At 41.1% G+C, this 27928-nt stretch overlaps 2 protein-coding genes across 8 annotated transcripts in view; both read right to left on the bottom strand.

Annotated features, from left to right (window-relative positions):
* Positions 1 to 12742, bottom strand: part of LOC118415687 (ankyrin repeat domain-containing protein 26-like) — a 34176-nt gene extending 21434 nt beyond the window's left edge. For 2 of the 7 annotated variants that reach the window (XM_035820423.1, XM_035820427.1), the window contains exons 1-10: positions 11204 to 11364; positions 7737 to 7797; positions 5687 to 5807; positions 4962 to 5094; positions 4028 to 4108; positions 3798 to 3896; positions 3427 to 3511; positions 2474 to 2581; positions 1536 to 1562; positions 334 to 432 (exon numbers count right to left, since the gene is read on the bottom strand). In XM_035820423.1, coding sequence (XP_035676316.1) covers positions 334 to 432; positions 1536 to 1562; positions 2474 to 2581; positions 3427 to 3511; positions 3798 to 3896; positions 4028 to 4108; positions 4962 to 5094; positions 5687 to 5807; positions 7737 to 7797; positions 11204 to 11337 — 948 coding nt within the window. In that variant the 5' untranslated portion in view covers positions 11338 to 11364. Of the gene's footprint in view, positions 1 to 333; positions 433 to 1535; positions 1563 to 2473; positions 2582 to 3426; positions 3512 to 3797; positions 3897 to 4027; positions 4109 to 4961; positions 5095 to 5686; positions 5808 to 7736; positions 7798 to 9742; positions 9775 to 11203; positions 11365 to 12105; positions 12255 to 12651 lie in introns of those variants that run through there. The other 5 variants (XM_035820428.1, XM_035820424.1, XM_035820425.1 and 2 more) reach the window with 5 other exon arrangements.
* Positions 12735 to 27827, bottom strand: LOC118416289 (trichohyalin-like; the record flags this gene model as incomplete). Its single annotated transcript, XM_035821377.1, has 13 exons — positions 27758 to 27827; positions 27245 to 27356; positions 26707 to 26809; positions 21191 to 21266; positions 20946 to 20997; positions 20455 to 20559; positions 19709 to 19834; positions 18836 to 18940; positions 17983 to 18311; positions 15360 to 15401; positions 14410 to 15179; positions 13319 to 13385; positions 12735 to 12854 (listed from the first exon to the last, which is right to left on the bottom strand). Coding segments are annotated over exons 4-13 (1734 nt in total), but the record flags the coding sequence as incomplete, so codon positions are not given.
* Positions 27828 to 27928: the final 101 nt, after the last annotated feature.

The following is a 27928-nucleotide window of genomic DNA, read 5'->3' as shown; positions in this document are numbered from 1 at the left end:
CTTTGCTCAGAGAGTAGGTAGTACAGCTAGTAAAACAAAGATCAATCGGTAACCTACTTTACGTTTGATGGACAGTATAAAGATAACTAGGTAAATATTCGAAACTTAATCTGATATTAAGAAAAAAAACACAAGAATTTTACATAATTGTACTCTATTTCATGCAGGGCCTGTGTCTCGTAACAATAATTCTTAAGACTTCAACATGAAGGATTACTCTTACTTCAGTCTCCAAAGGTATAAAAAACAGCACAAAAACAGTAAGTTACAAGTCAGGAATCAGTAATACAGGGTACATTTCATTTCTGTGTACATTAGACACTCAAACATTACCTTGAGATGCATGAGTTCACTCTTCAGTTTCTCGTTGTGATCAGAAACTGAGCGTCTGGTGTCGTCTGCACTCTCCAGCTTGTTAAGGGCCTCACTCTGCTGTAAGGGACAACAAAGCACCACAACTAAGTATTGAAAAATGCATATCAATGCTCTCATATACCATATAAAACACTAATATCATTCAAAACTTGGAAAGACATTGGAACATTTTAAGAGTACTTTGAATTTAGAACAAAATTTTCCTAAAATTGTAAAAACTCCCACTGAATTCAAGATGCATGTACAATAAAATAATGGAATGAGTGTTCTTTTAAATGACGTGTGACACAGTATGTCCAGCAAACACATGAAAGATACACATCAGATTTAAGGTTTTCAAATTTCTTTTAAAGTGTCTTTCCAAGTTCTAAGGGACCTGGGTAGTTTCACAACCAAACAAGAGAAACACTGTGCACAAACATGTACCAACCTGCAACACAGAAAACCTCTTTCAAGTACAACAGCTTGTTCAACTCTACAACATCAGGTAACAATATTGAAAACAGACTAAAGCACACAATGACAAACAGAGTCAGCTGGCCACACAATACATGCTTTAACTGAGCACAGATGTTAGTAACAACAAAAGTCATGCAAAAAGGAACACACAGCATGCAAACATTGCTTCATGAAACCCAGTCTACAGGTAGAACTATAATTCTGGACAGTCTAAATCTGAAAAATCTTCATTTTTGGAAAGTACAGTATGGTCAGAAGAGTTCATGGCTGTAGATATGATGTAAGACATGATGACAAATATCATTACATGCAGGTGTCGAGAGAGTGTCTCAAGGGACATGGCTAATTCTAGAGAATTCTGTCAGAATTATATTGTCCCAAGAAGGTTAAAAAAACTTCCTTGATTGCTCATGTCCCTTAAGACAGCTTATTGACACCTGGATATTTTTACCATGTCTAACACCATACCTACTACAGTCTTGAACTCAACTGGCATTAGAAAACTAGACATTAGAAAATCCAAATTTTTAAATGTTCTGACTTTTAAGCAGACAGTCCAGAATTATAGCGCCACCTGTTATGTTTAGCAACCACACAAACTAAGGCAGCTACAAGAAGAGACTAGTGTTAGTATTCTTCATGCAAACTAGTCCATGCGGCATGCCGCTAGAGAGACACACAAATGTGAGGAGGCGACTCACTCTGTCTACTGACAACTTGCTGATTTCCTACGGGATGAAGAACAGAATGCGTTGGTAAAACAGTCATGCCCCTTCATGCTACACATGGTGAGGTTATGGGTAAGGCTTGGTGATGAGTACACATATGCCTGGTACATGCCAAGCTCCAATACAGTGACTTGCTCGGTATTTAAGGCTACCAACCATTGTTGGTATGACTATACTTATGGTGATGAAAAAACATATGCCTGTTACAATTCAAGCTTTATCTGATGAAAACAGTGACATACTCAGTGTTGAAAACAAAGGCTGGTGATCCTTCTTGGACAACTAGGTTATGTCTGAAGGAGTTGTACACTACAGTTGACAATAATGACTTTTGATTCATTCTTACAGGCTTAAAATCTTCCTGGTTGGTATCAAATGTAACAGACTCACAGCTACCAGCATGGTAGTCATGTATGTACAGTCTGCCATGTATGTTATACATTGTAAGTTAGTTTGAAATTATGCTAACATCGGTAATACTGAAGTTAGAACAAGCCAAAATATGACTAAAATACAGTATACAAAAGAAAATTATCTGTTGCAACATCAAGAAAGAAGAGAATACAGCAAATAAGAGGCACATAAAGGATAGGAATACATATGCAAGACTGTACACAAGCAAAATGGTAGCAAAACAATACAGCAAAGGAAACACAAATACAAGGTAATCAGCAAGAGGCATGAAGGGATTGAATAATTTTAAACTGATTACTACAAACAAAGATGAGCTTTCATGATAACGGTAAAACAAAACAATACAGGACAGAAAAAGGAAAATGCAGCTGATATTGTAGGAGGCATGAAGAGAAATACATATACAGACTGTATATAAGCAAAATGGTAGCAAAACAATACAGCAAAGGAAACACAAATGCAAGATTATAAGCAAGAGGCATGAAGGGATGGAGTACCTCGTTCTTGAGCTGCTGCATCTGCTCATTGTGATGTTCCTCCTGAGACTGCCGAGCCTGCTTCTCTGCTGACAACAGCCGCCGAGCCTCATCACGCTCCTCCTCCAACTGGGGAGAAAGCAGTCAAGGTTTCAGCACTAAGGGTAGGGACTGTTGTGTCAGTGTGAATGTCACTTAGCACCAGGGACAGGAATGGCAGTTTGATTTCAACCTTTGAATACCATTTTGCAGCAGAGACAGGGGCAACAACAGTGTCAGTATCAATGTCATTCAGCACCAGGGACAGGGATGACAAAGTTAGTGCACTGGGGACAACAGTGTCAGTGTGAATGCCATTCAGCACCAGTGAATACACTGTCAGTATCAATGGCAATCACACATAGAATTTAACCTGGTGCGTTATGACAAAGGGCAGTTATACAGGCTACACAATATAGATACAGAATCAGTGTCAGTGTGAATGTCATTCAGCACCAGGGACAACATTGTCAGTGTGACTGTCATTCTGCATCAGGGTCAGGGATGGCAGTGTCAGTGTGAATTTCATTCAGCACCAGGGACAGCAGTGTCAGTGTGAATGCCATTCAGGGACAGGGGCAACAGTGTCAATTTAGATGCTATTCAGCACCAGGACAGGGATGGTAGTGTCAGCGTGAATGTCATTCAGCACCAGGGACAGAGATGCAGTGTTTATTACCAATGGATGGTATTCAGAACAATAATCTAACAATCAGCACCAAGGACAGGAAACACTTTGGTTGATTTGCTTTTTAGTACTTGTTGTGGTGATCTCTTTGTAATTATGAAACATTACATTTTACAGAAATAAATGAATCTAAAAAAATCTATCATTTATGACTGGAAGATTATGGAAAATATTAAGCAAACTGTATTCTTAATAATAGAAATAATCTTGCTCTTAGATGAAGAAATAAAGTGAACATTCTCCTTACTGCTTTGACTTGTGACTGGGTGGACCTGAGTTCTATCTGTAGACCTCTGATTGTCAGCTCAGACTTCTGTTTGTTTTCTACTTCTCTGTAATTAATTATACACAAACAAGCAAATTACAAATACATCAACACTTAATAGTGTAGTAAAAGACATATAGCACCAAAACATCTGAACCGCAACTACAAATCAAAAATACAACTAATATTTCTTATTTATGACATGTTGGTAACATACAAACCATACCGCTTGCTGTTTTAAATGTTTTTCTCTTAGAATGTGCTGTTTTGTTTAACATTGCCACAGTGCTACTGCCAAGACTTATACAATTATTACAGAAAAGTTCAAAGTAGAATAAGAAGAAATCTCGTACTGAGAATATTGAGTCTCCTTCTTGGCCAGCTGCTCCTTGGTCTTGTTGAGGACGGTGTCTGCAGTCTTCCTTCTCTCCTGCTCTTCTCCCAGCTGATATCTGTTCATAAACAACACAGTATGTTTAACCTTACATCAAGCTAACCACAGGGGATTCAAATTGGGAAATGCAAAGGTAAAAGAACAAAATTGATTAAAAGAAAAAAAGTATTAATTTCAACGAATACTTACTTGAGTTTTCTAATCTCTCCCTCCAAGTCGATTTTGATGGTGTCGAGGTTGGACTTCTCTCGATTGGCTGTGTCCAGTCTCCTGTAATGGCAATACAACACATCAGGAACAACATGGACTAACTCTACACAACCTTCTTACATCCCCAAATAATGAGTATGTGGCTGAGGCATTTTAATGTATGACAAGAATAATGCACCAGGTTTGACACATTCAGCCACAACGTAGCAGACCTGAACATGCTAAAACTACAGTACTATCTAAAAGTTTGATAGTCTTTTAGTATTCACACAAAATCTGAGGATCACAGCTGAGGATCATTGCTACCTTGGAAATCTTGATTTCTCCCTGTCATTGACACCTCTGCTGCAATTGAAACAGCTTACTGTCGGCCACATTTCCAAGCTAAACCTCTTAGCAGGTTTCTCACATTTTGAGGTCAGTCCTCTTGCTTTGCAGCTTCACTGCACTTAATTAATTATGTCTCATGCTCTCCATACAAAAAGCTACAGTTAGCAGCAATTTTTTTTTGTTCACATCATTGAAAGAAACACCTGCCGACCAAACTTCTTTCGTGCCTTAGAATTCTAGATAACGGCTGACAAAGCTAACAAATTTGTCATTTGAGTTGTCCACAATAACTGACCGATTGCTCACTATGAGTGAGGACTAATTAACCCAATAGGCGAAGCAGGGGTAACGAAAGCGGCTCGGGAAATTCCCTATCCCATTTAAGGAATGGTTTGATCCATTCACACTGGGAAGGTTCCCTACTCTTTTCGATAAGTGCGGCGGTTTCTTTTACACGCCAGGAATGCGGGTCTCCTCAAACACGGTACCTCCATTTAACGTCCTATCTAAGGGACGGCCCTAGGTGAAGCTAGGTACTCATTTTACACCTGGGTGAAGTGTTTAAAAAAATAAGTATCCTCACCTTTTGAGGTCGTTCCTCTCGGACTCGAGTGACCTGACCTTGACCTGCCCCTCCTCCCGGCCGGCCTTCTCCCTCTCCAGCTGCCGGCTCACCTCCTGCAGACGCTGGTTCAGCTTCAGCAGGGTGGACGAGTCTGACATAAGGGTGGTCAAACCAATACTTTAGAGACCGCCTCTGCATAAGGACCTCTTGGCTATTCTGGCCACTTTTGCTGGTCCATTAAATTATTATTCCCATCGACCTGAACATCAAGAGTGGCCTGTCTAATGTGTACATTTTGGTGACAGAACAATGGACATCTATGGCAATGGTCATAACAAAACTTGAACTTATTGCTAATTTTGCAAGGTAAATTATAAAATCATTGTTTTATTGAATGTTTTGTGCTTTTCAGAAGGTTCAATCCATGTCATCTACCTGAGGAGAACTCATAGAACACAGACAAATTACAAAATCTACGTGCTTAGATTAAAAGAATTACTTTGAGTAAAAGGAATAGATGGGATGGAATGAAATATTCATGGTCTCTATTCGTAATTATGATTCATCTTTTGAAACAGTTTTACAATCTGTGGGTCTTCTAAATGAACTTGTGATATCCTACTACTTAAAAATGAAGTTGTACGGAAACTAATAATGTATTATGTGCTAGTATGTATCTTTTTCAAGTGAGTCTGTTGTTGTCAACAAATTGTATATTATTGTAGCAGAAGCAGTATTCTCACCATTGAGGGGAGACTGGGAGGTGATCCTCATGTTGGCCAGCGGAGACTGATCCACCACGTCCTCCATCTCTGTGTCTGTGGACACCGACAGGTCAAGATCAGCGTCCACTCCTGTGTAGTCCTGGAAACATGCAAACAAACAAACTTGTAAAAAACAGACAACTAACTCTGTGAACACCAACAACAGACAGGTCCAGCTCAGCATCCATTCCTGTATAGTTCATTCAACACAAAAAAACAAACAAGCTTGTAAACACAAACCTATAGCTCTGCATCTGTGGACATACAAACAATAAGCTTGTAAACACAACTAACTCAAAGTCTGTGGACATCAACACTGCCCACTCCAGCATAGTCCTATAAACATACAAACTTGTAAACACAACTTATTGTGTTTGTATACACCGATGAGTCCAGTTCAGCATGCACAGCTCCAATGCAGTCCTGCAAAAACAAATTGTGTTACTTGCAACCGGCAAATGAATGCATGTAGTGTGTAACTTGAGCCAACTCCATTAGCTTAATGAAAAATTAATGTCTAGCCTGCAATACCAAGAGGAATGGAAGCATGATAATAATATATACAAGTGTCAGGAGCAATGTATCAGGAGGGTCTCTCTAGCTCTTTTTGAGATTTGAGAAGTATCTGTATGTAGACTTGTCATTTCAGTATATTGGATAGGGTTGAAACCCGTTTTACAACCAGATACTTTGAAAAGTACACTGTATACTAAAAAGTGGATAAAAACTTATCTTGAGTTTTTAGCCAAAAATGAGACAGTAATTAAGTGATAATGGTTTGGTAGGCTTTTAGAAATATGTCAAAACACGATCATTCGTGCACTCCTTTACCTGCAATGTTAACGTACAGTGATTTTTTTCAGGGGCAATTAATTATTCATAGATTCATCAGTCACAAGTATGCAGAGAATGCACTTTTACCAATAGATTTAAAGCATGCTCGTACATGCATGTATAAGAACACATAAAGAAGTAAATATGCATTAAAACAAACCGTGAATATGTTACCATCCATTGCGTGTGAAATCGTCTCTCTCCAAGCACATTTACAAAGGAAACCGCTCAGCAATGATGTTTCACACGTCAGGGTGCAAAATCCCTTTACGTACCATCATTCCTCCATAATATGCTATAATCTAATGACCCCCTAACCCATGTCCAAGCCAAGCGGGGAAACAACAGCTGGGTTCATGAAATATGCATCGCCGTGGACGTCATTTGCCGGTCTTAATTAACTGTTTCTCACAGGAAACTGTGCAGACTGTTTTCCGATTAGGCTGGGGACTCATTTTCCGGATGGTTTGGGTGGCCGGTAGGAGCAAGTTTCTGGAAACTGTATTCACTAAGATGGAATCAAACTCAAAGAAAGTTCTTTGCTCATTGCTTTAATGGCCAAAGTAACTTAAAGCTTTATCTATTAACTGTACATACATCTACATCTACATGATACAGGACCTCACTGCACATTGCGTCCTGGGAAACAAGGTGCAGCTAGTATGGCAGGTGGTGGTGAAAAAATAGTAAACAAAGTTAACGAAAAACGAAGTGAATGAAATGAACTGAGCTGTGTAACTATGTAGCATGTACATGTAAGAACTTCAAGAGAAAACAATGTAATTTACACTCTATAATGACACATTTCTTTATGACAACGCTCCTTAAGTTGGCGATTTCTTAAGTCCCGAGATGGAATGGGAAACAATGTACAGTGATGACATTGCCACAACATACAGACCATGTATGGCCCAGGTGCATATTGGAAAAGTAAAGTAAACCCTACCCAATGGCACCGTGTTTTGAATTCAATTTGGCCGCCCCATTTCAAAAATTAACAGTTACTGGAAAGCTTTACGTGTACATGTACATTATTTGGCAAAGCATAGTAACGTCATGTACATGTACTTGCCCTTTCAAGTACACATTATGTACATAAACTACGTCATGTACATAATCTTATAGTGATGTTTTACTTGAAATATTTGCATGAAGAGTCTTATTTTAAGTATAAAGAGCATTAAACAGTACCCACCCCATGGTGCCTGCTTGAGCCGCCGTTCACAGCTGTTGTTCCAGACCTTCTACTGGTGGGCCTGCAAAACACGAACATGAACATCATGAGTCATTAGTGCACATTCACCATAAAATTATTTATCACAGAATAACACAACAACACAATTACCTGTACACTCATAGCAGAACCCATTGATGAAGGTTAGACATCCAGGTAACAAGATATGCCAAAAAGCAGCTACTCAAGCAACTTATTTATGATTTGGAAAATCATATCCAGTTGCTTGAGTATATAACTGCTTTATGGCGTACCATGCAAAGACCCACTTCTATAATACGTACGAACAACGAACAACAACAAAAACACACACACAACATGATTGCTGCAAATTCTTCCAACATTCCTTCCATAAATGAATGTACGCTAAAACTTGTAATAACCGTCTGACAAAAAATGTCACTACCTGTGCCACCTGTCCCCATATCCACCATGATAATAATCATCAGGAAAATGAGCCTGTCTCTGTGCTGGGTACATGTACATATTGTACTGTACATGTTCTAGCACACTTTACAGTCTTAACATGTCTGAAATGTAAGTCACTGGAGTTGTTTTGCAAGGTGTTGCGCATTTACCGCAAATCCTAAAATTTACAGGGCAACGTGCAATTTACAAAACAACATATGGTGCAATATTGAGCAGCGTATGCCAATGTTAATATCGTGTGAAATGAATACTCATTGCAAGTCCTTTACATGGTACATGGTTCAATCTCCTAGTAATTTTATGGCCACAATCACATCACATTGTGCTTATTCTTTAAATTAAAGTACATTGTATGACGCCACATTAACCAAATGTACAGTATTGCACCATTACCAAATATACTGGTAGTAAAATTGAAAAGAGCTTTGTTCACACTTCTGTGCCAATAAACTGGAGTGCCGGTTGCCATAGCAATGAGGACAATACTTTTTTCTAACACTTTTGTGTGAGTGGAAACCACAGGGAGAAGCCAGCTGGAGCACTGACGTTCTTATAACTCCCAATGAAGCTTTTCAAAGCACATACACGAGGCCTAGGAAAAAAATCTAGTGTTTCCTGTTTTCCTAGAAAAACCTGCCAACCCTAGACTTTTTTGGGGGTGGTCAGTGGAGTCACATAGCTTACAGTTAGAATCTTTATTCAGCCAGCTTCCTGTTGAAGTCAAAACACTGCTTGTCCTATCTAATGAAGGATTAACTGTATCAGTTTTTTTATGCACAAAATTAAAAATTGACATTGAATGACAAGTGTCCTCATGGATTTTTAGTTTACTTTGTTCAACTGTATTGTAATATTGTATCACTTGAGTTTTGGCAAGAGTAAAACAAATTACAAGAAAAAAAAGATAATCCGTACCTACCGCGCCTAATTTTTTCAGGACTGAAACAGGAAATACAACATTTTTTCCTAGGCCTAAGTACTGTGTTTAGAATTGAGCTCATTTAATGATCTAATGATTACTGGATGAGCACCCTGGGGATTCAAGGATTTTTGCATTGCATTCCTGGAAATTTCTTCAACAGATCAGGAAAATACAAAGCATAAACTGATAAGTGACTGGCAATAAAATGCTGGAATCATTGTCAGGTAAACTGGTAATATTTCAAATGATTTTAATTCATAATGCAGCGAGAATGGAAACAGGTTTATGGTCTTGACAAATCAGAAAAGGAACACATGGACACAGGAACTGATTGATGATGGAATCATTGTCACTCAGCCAGGTAAGCTGGAAATATTTCAAGTCATTTTAATTCATAATGCAGTAAGAAATGAAACGGGTTTTAATGTCTTGACTCTTAACAAATCAGGAGGCTAAAAATGGATCCAAATACCACCTTACTGGAGGTACAAAAAATGTAGCAATTACAGTTTCTTTGCTATGATACATGTCAATGAGTACTACTAGATGTTTCTCTATTTCATTGCTATCAACTCCCTGGTGGTTTAAATGACCCCCCCCCCCCCCCTCCACCTACCTGTTCTTTTCCTTCATGACAGACAGTGGACTGGACAGGCGAGAGCAGTTGGGAGTTGGCTACATTTTGTCTACAAACCACTTAGACATGGAGAGAAGCCCACTCCTAGGAATTCCAGCTACAACAATCTTTTCAAATGGACTCTGGGGTAGATCAACTTGTTTTAGAGATAAAGGGATGTCAGACTATTTTTCAAACATGACAAAAGAATATTTCACATCATAAGCTATCACTGTATATGTTTGTGTGTCATGTAACTAGAGGTCCAGATGAATTTAAGGCTTTGCAAACTTCTCAAACAGTTCCAAAATTGCTAGAAAAAGTCTCCAAGTTTGGCAGACACCCCTGACTACGCAGTGGCACGTGCCACATTTATATGCCCCCAGGTTAAAACCTTTGAAATGCCATGTGTAACAATAGCCTGCTGTCATAAGAATTATGGTGATGAAGGGTTTTATGAACAGTAAGGTGCTGCATGAATGGAGGGTGCTGGTGCATCAATCAGGGACCAGTATTACCGGCTGACGTGTTAGTGTATTATTAAAACATGATAAATAGCTGTAGGGGCCGGCTGGTATCAATTGAGCTGTGGTTTAAATGTGCCTTCGAGCTATTGTTGCTGTGAAATCCTCATCAAAGGACTGTATGTAATAATCAATTGTGAAATGATGCTACAAAATACATATTATAATGGGATATAGAGAAGAGGCAAACGTCACAACTAATGATTCATACAATGTACTCTACATTGTAGCTTTCCTTAGTACTAGTAGACTATGGTATGTTCTGAACTATTTGTGGGATTATGTATAAATCTACAGCAATTCATGCCATTATGTACAGGAACACAATGTCACTTTATGTGTAGTAATGGCCACATTCATTTGGCTTGTTTACACCAAGTGTAGATAAGACTTAATGTATATCCCACATATACATTGTGCCTACAGGTGCTTCATTTATATTGTTAACAGAGAACTGAGCCCCAAAAAACTAAATCTTAGTTTTGTTCTCAAATTTTTCCCTATTTTTGTGTCCCGACCAACCTTTTTTTGCAGACATCACTTTAGCAAATAATCATTGAATGAATGAATGAATGAATAAATGAACAAATGAATGAAATTCAATGAACAAAGGAATGAGCTAAAAGAAAGCTAAGCCTTAAAATTAATCCCTTGACCTGCCCTGACCAAACCTTTTTAGAATCAATGTCTGAATGAACAAATGGACAAACAAATGAATGAATGAGTTGAAAGTCTTAAAAAGAAAGCTCAATCCCCCTGACCTGCCCCTGCCCAGGTGTCCATCGAAGTCGCCCTCGCTGACACTGAAGCTGCCTGACCCGGCAGACAGCATCCTCTCCCTCCGTACCTGCTTGGCCTCAGTGAGCTCCGCCTCCGCCCACAGGTTACCCCACATATAAAGGTGAACTAGAGTTGAAAGAAAGCTTTATCTCCTCACCTGCCCCTGCCGAGGTGTCCATCAAAGTCGTCCTCACTGAGACTGAAGCTGCCGGACCCTGCAGACAGCATCCTCTCCCGTCGCACCTGCTTGGCTTCGGCGAGCTCTGCCTCCACCCACAGGTTACCCCACATATAAAGGAGAACTAGAGTTGAAAAGAAAGCTTTATCTCCTGACCTGCCCCTGCTGAGGTGTCCATCAAAGTCGTCCTCGCTGAGACTGAAGCTGCCTGACCCGGCAGACAGCATCCTCTCCCTCCGTACCTGCTTGTCCTCCGCGAGCTCAGCCTCCGCCCACAGGTTACCCCACATATAAAGGAGAACTAGAGTTGAAAGAAAGCTTTATCTCCTCACCTGCCCCTGCTGAGGTGTCCATCAAAGTCGTCCTCGCTGAGACTGAAGCTGCCTGACCCTGCAGACAGCATCCTCTCCCTCCGTACCTGCTTGGCTTCGGCAACCTTTGCCTACGCCCACGGATAAAGGTGAACTAGCGTTACAACTGAATGAGTTAAAAAGAAAGCTTTATCTCCTCACCTGCCCCTGCTGAGGTGTCCATCGAAGTCGTCCTCGCTGAGACTGAAGCTGCCGGACCCTGCAGACAGTATCCTCTCGCGCCGCACCTGCTTGGCCTCGGCGAGCTCCGCCTCCGCCCACAGGTTACCCCACGGATAAAGCTGAACTAGAGTTGAAAAGAAAGCTTTATCTCCTCACCTGCCCCTGCTGAGGTGTCCATCAAAGTCGTCCTCGCTGAGACTGAAGCTGCCTGACCCAGCAGACAGCATCCTCTCGCGCCGCACCTGCTTGGCCTCGGCGAGCTCTGCCTCCGACCGCTGGTTACCCCACGGATAAAGGTGAACTAGTGTTACAACTGAATGACTTGAAAAGAAAGCTTTATCTCCTCACCTGCCCCTGCTGAGGTGTCCATCGAAGTCGTCCTCGCTGAGACTGAAGCTGCCTGACCCTGCAGACAGCATCCTCTCCCGTCGCACCTGCTTGGCTTCGGCAAGTTCTGCCTCCGCCCACAGGTTACCCCACATATAAAGGTGAACTAGCCTTACAACTGAATGAGTTAAAAAGAAAGCTTTATCTCCTCACCTGCCCCTGCTGAGGTGTCCATCAAAGTCGTCCTCGCTGAGACTGAAGCTGCCTGACCCTGCAGACAGCATCCTCTCGCGCCGCACCTGCTTGGCTTCGGCGAGCTCTGCCTCCGCCCACAGGTTACCCCAGATATAAAGGTGAACTAGAGTTGAAAAGAAAGCTTTATCTCCTCACCTGCCCCTGCCCAGGTGTCCATCAAAGTCGTCCTCGCTGAGACTGAAGCTGCCTGACCCTGTAGACAGCATCCTCTCCCGCCGAACCTGCTTGGCTTCAGCGAGCTCAGCCTCCGCCCACAGGTTACCCCACATATAAAGGTGAACTAGTGTTGAAAAGAAAGCTTAATCTCCTCACCTGCCCCTGCTGAGGTGTCCATCAAAGTCGTCCTCGCTGAGACTGAAGCTGCCTGACCCTGCAGACAGCATCCTTTCCCTTCGCACCTGCTTCGCTTCCGCAAGCTCTGCCTCCGCCCGCTCCCGCGTCCTGCGCAGCTCCAGGGAACGGGCGTCCTCCTCAATCTCGTCTTCCACCACGGACGACTGGCTGCTGAATACGTCCTGACGGGGGGAGGGAAAATTGTTACATAACAGGTTGAATAAAATAGTTAATGATAATATTATTAAGTAATAGTATGACTTTCTTCAAGATTACATGTACATGTACCTGAACTTTTGAAAAGTAACAAACTGAAAATGTTTGTTGTCTTATGTATATACTTGGGATATCCTTTATTCCCATAGTTTTTTTTTGCTTCAGTGTATTTTCTGGAAGAGATAATCGCTAGACTTGGTGGTGTGCAGCCTTGAATTGAAACCCAAAATAAACTGGGGTGTGCCCCTAAATGACTGGATAGATTTATAAACAGTTGAAGATATTTCAGACCTCAATTCTTATCTAAAAGCGCCATTCTACCATTTTAGGCAATGTAACATAACATGCTACATGTACATTTACATGTTGCGCTTATTCCATTAAAGCCCAGTCCTACATCTTGTGAAGGGTAGAACAACATGCCACATACCTCCTTATCTATTGAGCCTGATCTCTGGAGGCCACCAGAGCTGGACTGCAGTCTTGGGCTGTCATGTCTGTTGAATAAACATACAAGAAACTGAAACCAAAACTGCTTGAAGCCAGCAATCTCTTTTTGTGTTAAGAAAAAACACTGGGATTTTCACCGTCATGTAAAAGTACAAGCTAACCTTCTAACTTTTCAATAGTAATTTGCACCATTAAGAAATAATTACTGTTTTGAACCGGGCATACTTACACGCAACTGTAAAAGAAATTCAGAACAGAATCTGATACTGATTATTACATTTGTGCATGTGTGCTTTCCATATAGAGTCACACGAGGATTACATACGGATGAAACATAACACACTGGAAACATAACAACCTGCAATACTTCTACTAGAACAGTGCTCAAAATAAATTACTGTTTCCCTGCAAACCCTCCTTTTTTCTTATACCACCAACCTCAGACCAACCCCAGAGTATCCAGAAAAATTACACGCAGATGAAAGATAATACACTGGGAAAACAAGTTAAACAACTTGAATTTCTTCTAGGGAGTAGAGCTCAAAATAAAATACTATGATAATAATCTCTCCATCCACAACCCCCTTTTTTTCTTTGACCACTGTACCCTGAAGAATGACATTGTATGCCACGAAAATAAGATGGATAGCACTCAACCCACAACACAGTCTATTTCTAAAATTGCTTGACCTCATTCTGCCCAGGAACTAATTAGAGAGATTACACCGGGGGTCTTCTGTGCATCTTGCTTCAACCTGCAACAATGCACTGTCTGAATCCATGTCCTCCTGAGAATGTTTGATCGATGTAGAGACATCAGATACTGGCTTTAATGACATCCCTGTGATACATGTTAGTTTGAATGCCAAGGAACTTTTATCCCATGTCACCTTTAGAAATAAAAGGAACAGTCCCATCTTTTAAATTACATCTCTTTGGATAGGTGACGTGTACATGTAGCACGCCTTAAGAGTTAAACAACACAGCGTACATTGAAACTTTAGGACATGGATCTTGAAATGTCTAAGAGTTATATCCAACAAAAGGCATTCATGAACTAAAATTACTTACACTGGCTCTGCTTGTTTCTCAGCTAACTGCCTCAGCTTCTCGAGGTGTTTCTGAGTCTTCTCCTCTGCTATCCTCCTCTCCTCAGCCCTCCTGGCTTCTTCCTGTCGCCTTTTCTCCTCTTGTCTCCGCTCTTCCTCCTTCTCTCTCTCCCTCCTCCTTTCTTGTTCCTTCCTCTCTTCCTCAGCAAGTCTTTCTTCCTCCTCTCGTCTTTGCTGAGCTCGGCGTTCTTCTTCTTTCCTTTTGGCGTCAGCCTTCTCCTTCCTGATCCTTTCTTCTCCTAGCCGTATCCTTTCCTTTTCTTCTTCTCTGCGTCTTCTCTCCTTTTCACGTTGTTCTTGTTCAAGTCTCAGTTCTTCTTCCTCACGCTGCCGGGCTAGCTCGTCTCTTCTCTTCCGTTCTTCCTCTTTTCTCTTCCTCTCCTGCTGCTCCCTTTCCTCCTCTAGTCTTCTCTCTTCTTCTTTCCTGAATCTTTCCTTCTCTTCTTGTTCCCTCCTTCTTCTTTCCTGTGATTTTCTCTCCTCTTCTTCTCGTCTCTTTTGTTCTTCTCTTTCTTTCCTTTCTCTGGCCTGTCTTAGCTCTTCTTCTTTCTGACGTCTTTCTTCCTCCTGTCTTTCTAGGTCCTTTCTTCTCTTCTCCTCCTCCCTGTGCTGTTTTTCTTCTTCCTTTCTTCTCTTCTCTTCCCTATGCTGTCTCTCTTCTTCCTTCCTTCTTTCCTCTTCTTCCTTTCTTTGTTTCTCCTTTCGTCTGGCTTCTTCCTCCTCCTTGCGTTTCTGTAAAACAGAAAAAGTTGAAAGTTAACATATTTAGCTAAGTATAACTGTTACAGTTTTTCTCTCTAAATTCTGACACAGGCTCCCAAACAAATTGACTGCAAAAAAGTAGGGCTGGTGACAATGAGTCACCATTACTTGATACGTCAAAATTTATAATGAAAATTTGGAAGAGTTAACTGATGTCAATGTCCCCTTAAGCTTGTCCAACTTTTGTGGGTCCTGGTTCTAGTTCATACTCTGGAAACTTTCTGGTAGGAATACATTTGTAACACGTAGACAGAGGAGGTGCAGTGTCTGGGCTACGTGTGAGACTTTTGTAGGTCCTGATAACAGTTCCTTCAGGACAAGCAAGCTACTGACATTTGAACTTTGGCCCTGGTGACCACCTAACCTACTTTTTGAGGCATTCTGTCAATATTTATGGAATGACACCAGATGAAGGACAAACAAGTCCACTTGTCCTTGACCAGACTATACCATGGGTGACCAACCAAGAAGAAGACATACACGTACAGTTTACATATGTGACACAAATATACAATGCTAGCTTCGATGAACAACGCATTTGAATTAGGACTTATCAAACGCATCTGCCATCCTAGTTTACGAGTCTGAATTATTGAGAACTTGAAAACCATGTGACTATCACGATATACAAATGTAGCACCAGAAGTAGCACTATAGCTACCGCCCACAATACGAAATGCACCAAGTACAATGTACATGTAGCTTCAACAGTGCTCGAAATACCACCTGCATATGCAGGTTAGTGCAGGTAAAATTGGAGTTGTGCAGGTATTTCTGGTGTCAACCTGCACCTAACCTGTACTGGTCCATGTACTGGGTTTTATACATAAATGTCATATGTAGGTGTATAAGGATTGTTATTAGCTGCATTGACTGTTACCATCTCTAAAATATAAAAGAAAAAATAGCAATGGTTTCTGAACAGTTTTTAGTATGATCCACACTTCCTAAACTCATAGTTGTGCAGGTAAAATTTGTCTGTTGAAGGTAATTTTCAATGTTACGTGCACCAGTGCAGGTATGCAGAAAAACGCATTTCGAGCCCTGTTAAAGAAAGGCTCACAAATGTTTTGATTCTGCAACGTTTATACCAATCTTATATTTAGCATCTTATAAAAATCTCACAGGGCTTTTCCAGGGCAAGAATACAAATACATGACTGTAGTACACACTTTAAATACTGTTGTACAAAAGATTTAGAGGTAAATTTGCCCAGGTGCAATGGAATCAATACCACTTGATGTATGTTTTAGCATTTACTGAAGTCCCTGCAATGTAGGAGTCGAGGCATTTTCTCTATTACTACGTAAATAATGAGCTACGGTCCGGGCCGACGGCAACGCTTGTTCCAATGTTTTGAAGCTGTACTATGCGGACGTACTTCATTGTGTAGAACACAGTCTAAATACTAGATCCATAAACCAGAAAAAAAGCCAGACAAACTCAATAAAGGATCGATAACCAACTTACCCTAAAGCCCTACACTGATGGGGAGTTAACTTAACAAAGACTTGTCACAGAGCTAGCAGAGTGTAACAGATGAAAACTGCTCAAAACATGACGCCCAGCATAACTGTGTAGTGCACAGTTGCCTGTCACTTAAGCTAACAACTGGGGATAAGTTACACTAATCCAGAATAACCCCCCCATCCTGATGCCAGACTCTGAAGTGTCACGTTACCCGGTAACAACACACAGGACTCGGGTTTCAGAGTAGCGTCATTAGCATATGAAAGAGGCGATTTTGCAGTCTGTACACAAATCGGTATAGTGTGGTTGGGGAGAAAGTGCTCTCTGGTGTGAGGGACTCTTTTTAAAGTCAATAACATACCGAGGGGACTGTATAAAATGCTTTGTGGAGTCTGTCACAGAATTTATACTAGATTGACTTGTGCAAACACGACCGTTAACGGCTGAGAAAGTTATCAACTTCAAATATCACTAAGTAAACGTTAAGATGAAGTTAAGCCATAACAAATCGACCTGACAAAAAATGGTTTCCTAGAGTAAGATCAAGATTTGCTGTTACAGTAGTTTGTCACTAACTTTTAGAGGTAGGATTTAAGTCTGGAGAATGCCTCTGTATACAAAAATGTAGCTCTGTTTGATTTATTGGAGTTTGATGACCGCTACTGTTTATATTCTTGGATTTTGTCAACATTTACTTTATTGGTAGCCTTGTTGTCATGCAATTACAGGTGCTAGGTCAATCCTTATGGTCAAGGCTACAAACAAATGCCTAACAACCCAGAGTGCTGTAAAAAGGAATGTAACACACCAAAAACACAAACTAACATTAGTAAAAGTGGACAGTTAATGGGATACAAAATACACTGAAAATTTACATTTGAAATATCAATTTTCTTCAGAGAACGTCTCTATCAGTATCACGCAAAAGTGTGACAAAAATTATGAAGCCATGATACAGGTAACAACAGGCTTTAACTTTCAACTGAAACTTTCCTGAACCCTTTTGGCTGACCAGTTGGTGATGGCAAGAGATTGAAGAGCCCCCTGATGGCAGTGAGAGGTACTGCAGCAGTAGCTACATTTGTACAACATGATCATGACTGCTAGGCTTTCAATTATTACAAATATTAGAAAAATATTGACATTCTATTGAAACACCACATCATAACTTATGCTAGCCCTTATTGTTATCAAAATAAATAGTAATTAGGATGTTAAGTTTCTGTCATACATCGTACTGTGTACAATTGTCACGCTATAAAGTTCATTCATTCACTATCAAAAAGTACTAAAACGGGCTAACCTTCTCAGCCTGGCGCTCTTTTTCCTCTTGTTCTCTCCTCTCCCGTTCTTCTCTTTCCCTTCTCTCCGTTTCTTCCCTTTCCCTTGTCTCTCGTTCCTCCTGTTCCTGTCTCTCCTTCTCCTGTTGTCTCCGTCTCTCCTCCTCCCCTCTCTCTCGCTCTTCCTGCTCCCGTTTCTGACGCTCCTGTCGTTCTCGCTTCTTCTCCCGCTCCCACTCGGATTCGCTCTCTTCCTCAGTGACCTCGGACTGGCGGGATCGGGCGCTGCCGAGCTGAGAAGCCTGGTCCTCATCTTCTTCCTCTATCGTCTGGGAGACACCACGGTACAGCGCTGGGGAAGGGAACAACCATTGTGATTACCTTTGCCAATAGAGTTATGTTTGGGGTAGTGTGTCTGTGTGTGTGACATGATGATTTCAGAATGCCTGGATGGACTGTCCTGGTAGATTTTGAAGAGACCTGTGAAAATGATTTTTGGCCCCCTAGCAACTTTGTTAGAGGATATGCTGTACAGCAGAACTTCTTGTTCGCTGTACAGCATATACGCTTTGGTCATGATTTTTGTGCAGTAGATAGCCCTTGTGGCTGAGAGCAAATGCTTTCTAGCAACCTTTTGGCCATAGCATTAGCAGATCTGTGAGCTCTATCAGTATGTATTTTTAAATCCTATATTAGGACATTCTGCAAAGAATGGCCTGCTGCAGCTTGAAACTTTTTATCTTCTAAAAGCAGCAGAGAGTTTGACACAGCATTCAGGGAAAGGAAGGCAGCAGCAAACGACAAGAAGACACTACAACACTAGTAACGCCTAAACATTACTATCTACTACCAAGCACAACACGGTACAATACGTACGCGGCCTCCCACTACTGTATGGTGAGGTGTAAAAATGGTCATCCTTGGGAGGGAGTACTTCGTCATCACCAAAGTCAGACGAGGTTTCTGAATCCTCGTCACCGACTGTAACCACCATGCAACATGCACACCACTTACTAGCATTAGTAAACACCAAAACAAAACAAAACAAATGCACACCATGTACTAGCTTTAGTAAACACCAAAACAAAATAACACAAAACAAATGCACACCACCTAAAGCTTTAGTCAATAACAAACAAAACAAAACAAAATGACAAAACCAAATGCACACCATTTAAAACATTAGTCAACACCCAAAGAAAAGAAAAGAATACAAAACAAATTTTACAACACAGTGAAGTAATGCCGGAAAGAATTTCAAAGCAGCTATTCTTTGAAGCACTGGACATGGGTTGGGGTAAAAAGCCATTGGCTGTTTGATGTGATGTGACATGAAAAATGTATTATATATATTTTTTGTAGCAGCCTGCAACAGGTTTGTCGTCTGGTAGTTTCCACAGATGCACTGTTAACCTTAAATGATCAGAAGTCATGACAGGTTTCATTCATAAGTAAGGCCTTGATAGTTCAAGAAATAGAGATGAAATGGTTTGGTGTACAGTCAAACAAAACAACCTGGTTACATAATTACAGAGATTGAAGATTTTCTTTTTAACTTCTTGCATTTTATTTCTCTTCATTTCCAAAACCTGAAAATGCCAGTTTATTCTTCACATTTTTATTTGCCATGAATTGTCTCAGGCATTAAGTTTCAAATTGGTTTACTGGTTTTTAGCTATTCCTTTCTTGTTGGTGAGTACAAATGTATCTAACTTCTTTAGGGGGATGGGAGCCTGGGGAGCAACGTACCTCTATGTCCCGACTCCTGGAGGGACGGAGTTTTGGACACAGACTGAGTGAAGTCTTCCTCGTCAGGTCTGATGACCTCATCGTCACCGAATGTGGACGTGTCTTGTTCGGACTCTTGGGCCGAGGCTTTGTTAGGGATTAGAACACGAGACACAAAACAAAACAAAAAACAAAATAAAGTTGTGCAATATAAAGGAACTGAAAGTTAACATATTAAAGGTGTAAATAAAATGTAAATAAATCAAAGTTGTGCAAAATGTTATTATAAGTTGTTCAGGAGGTGGTTACCGTAAGAGTTAGGAATGAAAGACACTGACCTACCTGTTAAATGACTCTTACTGAGAGTCTCTTGGACACCAGTACATTTAGTTTGATTTAATCAAGATTATCTTAAGTTTATTATACTGTAAAGGATTGGGCATCTATCATTACCAGTGGATGTGTTAGGGACAACGTACAACATGTACTTCCAATTTTATGACGGTGCTAAAGTGAATCCTGTCTGTAGGGTCTGGAAAGTTTTCTCTGCAAAAGCCATAACCTGAGCTCTATAGTGTGATTGCTATATGACGATTGTGGTTGCTATACTGCAATCCCCTCTCTAATCACCTTGACTTACTACATTGTAGGTCTCTCCTTGCATGGCCTGGATGTGCTGTTGCCTCATGATTGCTAAGATAAGACTACCCCCTATCCTGTTATATTTAACACACACACACACACACACACACTTCACCCTGACTTACGAGGTCTCTTCTGCATGACAGCAGGCGCGGAGGGAGACTTCACCGCTGCCTTCCCTGCGCTGTAGTCTGATGGGGGAAGCACCTCGTCTGAGTCCCAGTCAGAATCTGGAAATAAGTGGTAGAAAACATTATGTAATCCTCTCAGTCAGGCTAAATCAAGACTTAGGGATGACTACATTTCCATTGTATAAAGGTTAGACATCCAGGTAAACAATATTCAAAATTAATACAATAATCTCTACAACAGTACTGGATAAAAACAGAGATTTACCTCAGCATCAAAAGATTTCAAAACAGACCTTGGGTCAATCACAGTGTATCTGCCCATGAAACTAGAGGGTTTAAATAAATCACTCAAGAATAGAGACAGCTCTTAGTCCCAAATTGTTCATGATCATTATAGCAGAACAGTAGGGTTTTATCTTTTTATGAGCTGGTTTTGTGCACTCTAGTTATCTAATTATCTCCAAAAGAGCAGTGACGACACTAACCTGACTCATCTTGGCTCTCACTTCTTCTTGGTGTCTCCTTCTTTTCAGCATTCTGAGCAAGAGGGAGGCACAAATAAATTAGTGGTAACAATTACATTTTGTTACATTTTAACATGACTACTCAGTGCAGAGAATCAGCAAATTGTTTTCTGACTTTCTAAAATCACCATACATATACATGTATGCATTATCTTTGCATCACCCTCAGTACATTCCTTAAAAGTTTCTTAAGAAGTTGGTCTCACCTGTTGTGCTCTTCCCATCTCAGGTAAAGACACGGTCTGGTTGACCTTGGGAGCTGACCTTGGGGAGGGTCTATTCCTGTGAATAACAAGAAACAAGAAAAAGAAACAGGTTTAAATTTGTTAGACAATCTCTAAGTGAGCGCATGTTGATAGAAGAACAATAAACAAACAAAATTTGAAGAGGACAGATCTTCAGAGCCATTCAACAACTTGTCAATTCCATGTGGAAAGTTTTCTTCATTCAGTTCAATGAAAGACACAAGTACAGCCAAACCTGTCCATAGTGACCAGTCAAGGGTGAGACTAGACCCGTACCCACTACAGATGGGATGCTTGGGTTCGATGGCCAAAAAACAAAGAGGCCACCAAAAAGTGAGCACAATGACCGGATGCTGACGTAGTCACCAGTACAGGTTTGACTGTACCACAAATGTATCTGTATCTACAGCGGCGCTCCCGAAATATACGTCAGTTTGCGCGAAACGTGTTGCGAAATTTTGCAGAACTCACTCCGAAATTTCGCAGAACTCACTCCGAAATTTCGCAGAACGCAGTCCGTAATTTTGCGTAACGCACTGCGAAATTTCGCAGAACGCACTGCGAAAGTTTGCGTAACGCACTGCGAAATATCCCCCTGCGTAATCGAAACACCCATGCGAAAGCCTTCTACGTATTAGAAATCTTACGCAAATTTTGGTCGTTAATGAGCAGTGATTACACAATGCAATCAACATGACAATTGATCGTCCTTATTATCACGTATTCATTGATAAATTGTAGATAATATGGGGGCTGGAAAAGCGTGGCGGGAGCGCAACTCGGAGAACGTCTGACCGCGTGGCGGTGCGGTCCCAAATCATGAACAACATCAAATAAGTAGCCGAATAGATTACAAACAGAAGGGTTAAGAAAAGTCGACGTAAAACTGTTACACGTTCTTTGATTGAGGACCGAAATGACATCGAACAACGCAAGACATTAAGGGTCAATGACCCGTAGATAGCGTACTTGCGTAAACCCAGGATAAACCGACACGAAATCGGCTCTACTCTAACGTTACATCGTCATTTCTATGTAGACGGACTGGAAAACTACGGCAGATTTCACAAGCAAACAATCTAGTCTTGTATCTGATTATCTTAAGTTCTTGAAATGTATGTTAGCAGGCCCAATTTTAGTATTCCGCGACAAAAAACAATCATTGTTGTTGTTGATGTGAAAATCGTGTTTCGCGTAATTTCTTCAAGATGGCCGTCGCAGCAGCAGCAGGAAAACAAGGTCACAAGGGGTCAGTGGACGACTCCACTTTTAAAGTAATATGGTAAAATATGGAAACGTGTATGCTGATGTATAGTATATCATATAGTGATTATGATATAGGAACAATTAATTTTAATTAAATGGATTTCTGTCAATTAGACACTACACAAAGTTGTTCTTTGGTCAAAGAAATGAGCCTTGAAGAGAAAAGTTTTCTTTCCACGGGACCACTTCGGCATAATGGTACATGCAGACAAGCCAAGCCTTGCGAACAAAGGATTTTGCAAGGCTCCTTGTTTTATTGTTGTGACGATTTGATTCTTAGAAATGACTATGAACTTGTAATCAGCAGTAATTGAAGGTCTAATCTTTGTCGGCAGCTAGAGGCATTCAGACAGCGAAGTTGCTGGTGACTCGCGTTGTGAGTCACCCAAGCCGATTTAGGAAGGAAATTTTTGATGGTGGCGCTGACGCTGGCTTCGTGTTCAGACAATTCTCACTGTATAAAAGATAAGATAACCACGCAAATGTCTGTCAGTTTTGACTCAGACATACGATGGCGAAGACAACGAAATGCTAGAGACGCAATGATGTTGCTGAAGAAAGTTTAGGTCAGCCGGCGTTCCGAGACCTACAAGTCGACGGTTCCAACCCAACTGTTGCATGTTGTAATAATTCTTGCAATAGTTTTGAACTCATTCTAAGCTCATTCGCTGTTGTGAGTTATGGAACGTTAAGCATTATGAATGTTCCAACTTCCAACGCAATGTACTAGTAATTATTCTTGACTTGGATGTTAGCCCATAAATGACAGCTAATGTCATAACAGACATAACGTTATGCAATTTTACCAGAAAAAAAAAGGGAAAGGAATGGCGTTAAAGTTAGCTAGTGTTGAATAATCGTTAATGTGACATTTTTTCCTCTTGAAAGTGGAAATATAAGACATGCAGGATTTGCGTGAATTGGTTATATATTGTATACATGTGTAAAACCATATAATGCCCGTCCATAATTCCTAGATAAAGCTATACTCCTTCGTAGTAGGCATTGATATCTACTTTTCTAGAGGATTAGGATTCAGGTTTTCATCCGCCGACTTGATTTGGAATGACGTTGCTGGTCGTCCAGGGTGCAGGGGCCAACAAAACCTACCGGTTGCTGACGAGCTCCTGTGTCGGAACATCGATGTCAGCCTCTCCTGGTCGTCGGACGATGGACACATGGCGCAACCTTGCTGCAGGGAATCCATTCAACCTTGCAGCGATCCTAGATTTAGACATCTTTTTCTTCGCAAGTCTGAATATATTCAATATAACGTTACATTATGTATAATGTAAAACGATATCAAAGTTATATCTGCTCGGTCATAACCTGTATTTCTAGCTAGAATGATGCTCAATGTAACGTTATTGGTATTGATATCATATTCATAGCTACTTTTCTAGACGATATCTAGGATTCAGGTTTTCATCGTCTGGCTTCACTTGAAATGACGCTGCTGGTCGGCGGGGGTGCAGAGCCAGAGGGGTCCAACAAGACCTACCTGTTCCTAACGGAACTCTTTGGAGGAACATCGCTGACGGCCGCTCCTGGTCGCCGGACAGTCGAACGAAGGAAACAATACAGGGCATTCATTCAACATTATATTATGTGTTTTAATTTGTTAACTGTATTTTGTCTGCGTATCTGTTCAAACGTGTTAGTGTCATATAGTTTAACTAATATTACATGTACTTCTATGTAGTAAAGCATCGATAGATAATGATTTTGTAAGCCAGCGTAATGGGATTCGGGTTTCTTGCTTGGCGCACTGCTGATCATCGGGGTGCAACTTAGCCAAGGAGACCTACCTGTTCCTTACGGAGTTCTGTTTCTTACGGCATCGCAGACGGCAGCCCCTGGTCATCGGACAGTCGAACGAAAGAAACAATACAGGGCATACATTAAACATTATGTGTTTAGGGTATACATTCACCTTATGTGTTTTCAATGTATTTATTAACCGTGTTTTGTCTGCGTATCTGTTCAAAGTTCTGTTAGCGTAACTAACGTTACGTGTACATTTGTACTTCTACTATGTATTGGTAGTTGTTTTTATAAGATGGGATTTGGGTTTCCATCCGTTGGTTTCCTTGGTATATTGCTGATCATCGGGGGTGCAGCTTGGCCAAGAAGACCTACCTGTTACGGAGCTCTTGGGTCGGAACATCACTGTCGGTCGCTCCTGGTCGGACAATCGACGCAACCTTACTGCAAGGAACACATTCAACCTCGCAACGATCCTAGCTTCTGACGTCTTGGTTTGACAACTTATACAGATATAAGGCAATAACTATCATAAGCTCTTGGTTTTAAAATGTTGAAATAATAATAAAGAGTTCGTCCATATATTTGAGAAATTGTGTATTTCCAATTCATGCTGCAAGACTGTTGAGCGGGGATTGTATGAATGAGTACAAAAGCAAAAAAAATATACCGCTTGAAAAATAAGGACGCTGTTAGCAGCGGTGACGATCTAGCCCTAATTTAAACGAGTCGTTTATCAATTAGACACTATCGGACTAGGTGCGTCTCAGAATTATTGGTGGTGAGATTTAAAACCAGACCAGTCTAATGCAATGCTGATAATATAAACATCAACAAATGTATACTACATCATATCCCAACATATAGCGTTTAAAACCCGATCGACCATCATCTTTTCAAAATGTTGGAAATACGGTAGGTACATCACTAATATGTGCCGGTGTATGAAGAAACTCCACCTTATGTCATCTTGGTCCCATCATGTACTTAGTATCAGTTTAAACTGCAACTGACAAAATGTAAATACGAACAACCGAACCAAAAATCTGTATGTCAAATGTTACCGCCTTTTTTTTGTCGCCGCTGTTGGCTGTGATTGGTGACAAGTTGATTGGATCTTGAGTGTAATCGGGCACGCCCTGTCCAAGACGTACATCTGAAGACTGCCGCCATAGCTGCTGCCATGGTAACGGCACAAATAGCGGCATTTCCCATGCGGATCGGGTTACGTGCGTCCTCTACAAATTGTAGTTCTCAACTCGAAAACTTGCTACTATACAGGTTTTAGTCGTGGGGTAAAGGGTCGTTCTCACTGCGAAAATTCAGGCAGCGAAGTGGGAATAAAAAAAATCACGGTGCACCAAGCAGAATGTGATTGCGAGACAGTGTTTTTCGCACGCTAATTTTGACGTCTTTACACGGAAGTGCCCCCGTCGTCTTTCCTCCTTGTAAATGTAAGCACACCGAACATTGTCAACGAAGATCGTTTTATCTCGTGAGAACTCCAAGCACACCATTTGCTGACGACGATTCCTTTTTCAACCTCCTTGCCGAGATGAAGCGAATCACCCCCCGCCGAATGTGAAACGAGGATAGCCGAATATAGAAGTCTCCCCGGCTGTTTCTCAGAGCGTTCCAAATTATGGAAGAAAAAAAAAAAAAAAAAAAAAAAACTTTCCCGTAACTTTTATGTGGTAAAATATGAGGAAAATACTGACACATGTTGGTACGCAGATATTGACAAGATAGGAAAGTTCTAAGGCACAAAATTTGTCACCATGACGGCGTGGCTAATAATGAATAGGGTGGCATTGCAAACCAAAAGTACATTTTTACGTTGTATTTTCGTAACTTTACCAAGGACACAGGCCTGTGGTTATTTTATAGCAGTATTACTAATAGCATTTTTGTTCATTTTGTGTGACTTTCATTGAATTTGGTACATGACAACAAAAGGTAGAGGCTAGTAGATTTGTGAGAAGCGACTACCCCGTCCGGTATGTACATGTACTCGTATATGTACTTTGCCTTTGGCGCGCCGGCTTCAAAGGAAAGGTAAACAAACCGTGATATTTCTCCGCCCACCTCGCGGGCGGTCTGCATATGAATGCGGCGTGTTTCTACGGAAGTTTCGCAGAATTACGCAGTAGGACTTTGCGTTAGGCTCTTGCTTTTCGCGAAACTCGCTGCGTAACTTCGCAGAATGCCTTGCGAAATTTTGCAGAACGCACTGCGAAAGACTGCGCAACGTCTTGCGAAATTTCGCGGAACGCGCTGCGAAAGAATGCGTAACGCACTGCGAAATTTCGGAGGACGTTTCGCGCAAGTTGACGCGTATTTCGGGAGCGCCGCTGTATATAGTCGGTATAACCGCCATTCACATCAAAACCAAGCTAGCATCTTTCCAGTCTTCTGATAGCATTGTTCCTTTGATGCAAACTACATACCTTGGGGTCAAAGGTGATGGAGCATCCTGGTCTGTTTCGTTCTCGGTGTCAAAGTTGACACTGGAGACCTCGGACACATCTGACAGGCCGAGCTCTGCCAGTACTGGGAAACAAATGCAAATAAAGTAAGGTCTTGAACCTTAACTTAAGGCTTAAGCAATTGTTACTTTTTGTAAAAAAAAATGTAAACTAGGTCATGTGGTCATCTCAGATTGAAGACAAAACATGATGAGCTTTTGATAGATACATGTACAAAATGTAGTAGTGCAATGTGGTCCCGCTACAGCTGAAATTAATATGGCATTAGTCTGGGACAGATCACAGGAACAAACTTCATTTTCTTGCTTTCTAAAACAAAATAATTATCTTATACTAATGCTGGTAATTAATTGGGCAGGTACATGTACCATCATGTAATGTTTTTGTGGGACATACACATGTGCCATGAGCCATCCAACCTTTACATTATCCCATGAGAAAGATAATGGTGACACTTCTAAGCTTCCTCATGCCCTGCCTTCATGAAAGAGTACCTCACCTCTTTTCCTGTCCTCCTCATCCTCTGGAAGGTCAGGGGTCGCAGGAGCCTTAGCCTTAGCCTGGGGGCTGGACTTGCTTTTCCCTGTTGGTATCACGTCTTCATAGTCATCCTGTACAAAACAATACCACACAAAACATTCGTAAGACAGCATTTTGCATAATACTTTCTAAAATTCACATCCTAATATCAACACCATCATCATCCTGTCATACTAGGTTGCACGGATGCACATCCTAATATAGCATGATCAATCTTATTTGTTAGCAATGGCTTATTGATGATTCTTGTCATTCTACGTGTCATCTGCATACGGGAATAGGAATCACACTGAAAGAGAGGAAAAATTCAGAGAAAGAGATTTGAGAAGCACTTCATCTTTAGATAGATAGCACACCGTTGACAGTCAGTCATGGCACCAGGTCAAGGTGAGAGTTCAGATCTCTGATTGTGGATTTTGTGAAGGAAAGAAGTGAGGGACAGGAGGAGATGGTTACTGGTTTCCATGGTTACCTCCTCCTGCAGGTTGCCATGGCGAGGTGTGGGCGTGGCTGGGGGTGTGGTGTCCCAGTTGTCGTCACTGTCCTGTTAAACCAACAGTTATTAATTTTGACATTTACACAGTACCAGCGGCTTGGTTGGGTTTAAAGTTTGAATATTTGATACATATAGAATACAACACGA

This window comes from Branchiostoma floridae, chromosome 5 (assembly GCF_000003815.2).
Source record: "Branchiostoma floridae strain S238N-H82 chromosome 5, Bfl_VNyyK, whole genome shotgun sequence".
In the NCBI taxonomy this organism is placed as follows: Eukaryota; Metazoa; Chordata; class Leptocardii; order Amphioxiformes; family Branchiostomatidae; genus Branchiostoma; species Branchiostoma floridae.
This window is presented reverse-complemented; position numbering and strand designations above follow the sequence as displayed.